Source organism: Chaetura pelagica, unplaced genomic scaffold (assembly GCF_000747805.2).
Source record: "Chaetura pelagica isolate M959 unplaced genomic scaffold, ChaPel_1.0 scaffold24, whole genome shotgun sequence".
Taxonomy (NCBI): domain Eukaryota; kingdom Metazoa; phylum Chordata; class Aves; order Apodiformes; family Apodidae; genus Chaetura; species Chaetura pelagica.
The window spans coordinates 4,381,683-4,385,837 of NW_009953077.1; the positions used below are offsets into that span (position 1 = coordinate 4,381,683).

At 47.9% G+C, this 4,155-nt stretch overlaps 1 protein-coding gene across 1 annotated transcript in view; it reads right to left on the reverse strand.

Annotated features, from left to right (window-relative positions):
• Positions 1-4,155, reverse strand: part of MANF (mesencephalic astrocyte-derived neurotrophic factor) — a 15,484-nt gene that overhangs the window by 1,467 nt on the left and 9,862 nt on the right. The window contains exons 2-4 of the mRNA XM_009996964.1: positions 2,207-2,334; positions 1,255-1,396; positions 7-155 (exon numbers count right to left, since the gene is read on the reverse strand). Coding sequence (XP_009995266.1) covers positions 7-155; positions 1,255-1,396; positions 2,207-2,334 — 419 coding nt within the window. The remainder of the gene's footprint in view (positions 1-6; positions 156-1,254; positions 1,397-2,206; positions 2,335-4,155) is intronic.

A 4,155-nucleotide genomic window follows, 5' to 3' on the forward strand; every position in this document is an offset into this window, starting at 1 on the left:
CGGCGCGTACTTGGGCATCAGTTCGTGGATCCTGCGGATGAAATCGGACTTCTCGGCGCAGCCCTTGCACGCCTCGCCCCAGTCGTCCAGGATCCGGCGCAGCTCCTTGACGCGCAGCTTGCGCAGGTCGGCGGTGCTCAGGTCGATCTGCTTGTCTGCGGGAAGAGCAGAGCCGCGCTCAGCGGGGGCACCGGGGCCGCCCGACCTGCGCCGGGCGCGGGGGGCGCGGGGGGGTGCGGGGATGGCGAGGAGAGGAGCCCGGAGGCGAAGGGCTCGACGGCTGCAGCTGCGGAGGCCGGTGCAGGAGGCGAGGGAGCCAACATGCAAGAGGGGAGAGGTGCCGGGCTCCGGGGGGAGGAAGGAACGCCTAAGGGAGGCTTTCGACCCCTTTTGATAGGGTTTTATTACTAAAAGTCATTGCTAGAAGCCAGAAAGTTTAGTTGCAGATTAAATGTAGAGTTCCACGATAGCCCTGGAACCCCCTTTATTATAGGAGCAGTGATAGTTTAATTCTGCTTTCCACTGGATAAACAAGGTAGCAGACTCAGAGGGAAGATAAGCAAGTGCCAACAACAAAAAACTTAATAGGAAGCAATAGGACTTTAGTACAAGAACTAAGAAGTATAAAGACCCACAATCCAAGGGGTGTCTCCAGGGAGTGTTAGGGCAGACATAAAGGAAAGCAGTCAGAAGGAGGTTATTTCCAAGACTGTTCTTCAGATTAGTCTTTTCAGGAAGAGTATGTCATGTAGGAATGTGAGAGTTCAAGGACGGTGGTAAGAAACAGAGTGCAGAGTGCTCTGAGCAGACACCAGAGGAGGGGAGAGGGATGTTTGTCAACCTGCTACTGGCAAACATAAGAGCAGAGCTCAGGGCTCAAACGCTGTGCACAGGAGGGATCATCCCAGGACACACCTGCTCCCCAGGACAAGCCTTGCTGCACCCTCTTCTAAATACAATATTCAAAGCAGTGATTTGAGGGCAGCCGTGCTGATATGCCTGGGAGTTACCTATTTCAAGGCACATTGGTGGCTCTTCAGAAGCTAAAGAAGGGTTAGTAGCCTGCAGTCTTACCTGAGCATCTCCATAACTCTCTCTGTGATGTTCATGGAGAGCAACCCAGGCTATGCAACCTAATTCAGCTAGCAATCTTGCTACAAAAGTTAGAACTGAGTACTTTCAGCATGCTGTTTTACACCAAAGAATCCATACCCCAGAAAAGCAGGGGCATATCCCCTTCTGATGGCAACTCACCGTATTTTAGTTCACAGATCTGGCTGTCTTTCTTCTTTAGTTTCTCACAGATCTTTTCCACGGGGATGTGATGACTCATGGGCTTTGATACCTCATTAATGATTTTGGTGGCTGCATCACTTGTGGCCCCAACATAATAGCACTAGAGGGAAGAAAAGAATGAGGTGGGGATGGTTGGAAAAATGCTTCTGAAAGCAGGGTTTTCTATCATCTCAGTTGCTTTTTTCAGCTAGATGTTTACAGTTGGAGAACCTTTCCAAGTGACCACTACAGATAGGCAAATGGAAGCCTAACTCTGAGCCTACGGCACTGAGCAGACATTTCCCATCACACTGCTTTTAAAGCCATTGAGGCTGGTTGTCTTGCTTCTCAACGTCATTCTTAAACCAATTCAATTTTTAAAAAAGTCTTCTAAATTCAAAAAGGAAGACTTTCTGCAGGATTCCCCCTCTTCCTTTCCAATGGAGGCTCTCTGTAGTTCTTCTCAGGAGAGTACAGGGCCTTTTCCTTAGGGATCTTCATTTAGTCATTGCCTTCTGGTTTTAGTTGGGGCAATTTGGTTTCTCTTTATTTAGTTTTCATCTCAAGAGTATAAATACTTTTATCAGCTTATATAGCACCTCAAAGACAATTTAAAGGACAGGGAAGTCCTAGAGCAAATAAAAGCTTTGTAATCCCCAGTGCTTCAGTAAGAGAAACAAGGTCAGCCAGTGAGATGTCTGTTGACAGATGGGCTTTTTTTTTTTTTCAGGTGAAAAGGTCAAACTCCTCAAGTTCTCTCATAAAAAAACCCCACCAAAAACAGGACCAACTGTGGCCACAAAGCTAGGATGAAGAGCCCCTGGGAAGCCATATGCTACAAACTCAGCAGCAATGTTTTCCCCCTCATTCACCAGGTACTCTACAACCTACCCCCCTCCAGAAGCCACCATCATTGACTACTACTACTTACCAGGCGGTTCTCTTTGCCTTTTGCTTCTTTGCAGGATTTCAAGAGCTCCTTTTCAATACTGGCTGGCGTGAACTCAACATCATTGTCCTTTAGACTCTGGTAGAACCTTCCCAGGAATGTAACACACACTGGAAGGAGAGATGGATGGAGTTATCTGCCACTGCAGCGAGCTTGTGGCAGCTCTTAGAAGACACTTGGAGGGAAACACAATCAGGCATTTGGAGAACAGAACTTCTAGAGGCTGCATTAGCAGTCAGCAACTTCACACATATGTCCCTCTGTCTTTCAGAGCACATATGAATCAACAATATGCTCTGGTACTTTTGGTGGGTTTTTGACAATCTGAGAAACCAGATCCATTAAAGTGTCCAGTAGCTTTTGTACACTGAGTGAGCAGCAGGATTCAGTTGAGGGATACAGGAAAAAAGTGCCCGTGCAAAGATGTAAACTTAATTTTCTTTCTTTGAGAAGCAACGTGTCAGACCATAGGCTTCAAAACCAGTTTTGATTGACAGCCAACTCTCTCTACATGATCCTGTTACAGACTCCACATGTGCTATTTCTAGCAATACAGTATCACTGATTATCAACTTGGTTCAGTTCATGGGAAAGTTATTTTCAAGAGGAAAAGAAATTATTCACGCTACATCCACCTGGTGTTTCTCCTCTCTTCATTCCCACAAGCTTCTGAATCAGTTTCAGATTGAAAGAGGGAAGAGCCTTAAAGATAACGCAAGTCCCACCAGTGGATCAGCAGTTGAGAAGACAGATGCCAGTTCCTGCCTGTGGGCAGGGCAGGTACAACTTAATTGTGACACTTTCCCTTTGGCAGCAGGCACTCTGCATAGGCTCCAGGCTAATCCCAGTGTGGCTGGGGAAGGGGGCAGACAGCCAGTCACAGCAGCAGGGTCTGTGTGACAGGGTGACTCAAGAGTGTCAGATTTCACTCATTCTGCTGTTCACAAGCCTGTGAACTTCAGCATCACCTGGAACGAGAGCTCTGCAGCCCCATCAATTCCTGCAGCAGGACCTGTGGATTACAGGACTTCCAGGTGCAAGACAGGAGCCAGGCACTGGCCTGCCTCTAGAGGAAAGGTACAAGTTGTGTCTTTTATGTGATTATTTATTTTTTTTTAACCCCAAGGGAAAGGGATGAGCAACTGTTACTATGGTTAGCAACTTGTATTCAGCTCTGAAGACAAGCCATGGCACAGGAATGCAAGTATGACCATCACAAAGCCAAACAGAAATTTACTCTAATTATATTAAAACTAGACGTAATTATAAACTGGGCCAGTTAGGAAAACATTTTTGGTATGTATACAACACCATCATTTACCTCACATCAGTTTGTCCCCAGTCACAGACACACACTGATGTCCCCTGTGCGCTGTTTGGAAGTGAAAACCTTTGGAAAGAATAAAGATGCTGCAGGCAGTGGAACCAATGAATACAGCAGGAACTGGTTTCCAACCTAGTGCTGGGATAATAGCTGGAAGTTTTGATTTACTGTGTTCCCTCCCACTCCTTCTGTCCTGCTGTTTCTCTCCCATCACAAAGGATGGGGTGAGCATTAGTACCACGAACTCCCAACCAGTTACTATCGCCCCACCTCAAGTTTTTCTTGTTTCACCTAGAAAATCTGTTCTGTCCCACCGTGCCAAAGTTGTTTAATTAGCTGTGCAGCTCAACAGCTTCCACTCCAGAGGCTTTTGTACTGAGGTGCTACATGACGTGCCCGGTGTGGTTCACATCAGCTGAGCATCGCTGCTGGCTCCGGGTGTTCAGGAGGGGACACCCTGTGCCCCCCGGGCAGAGGGCAAATCCGAGGCCAACGTGACACTGCGATGAGTCAGGGGAGAGCCCAGGGGAGCAGCTGTTCCCAGCAGCTCCTCGCCTCGATGCTCCGGTCTCCGTCACCCAGAAAAGGAGACGGGGAGAGGCTCCCC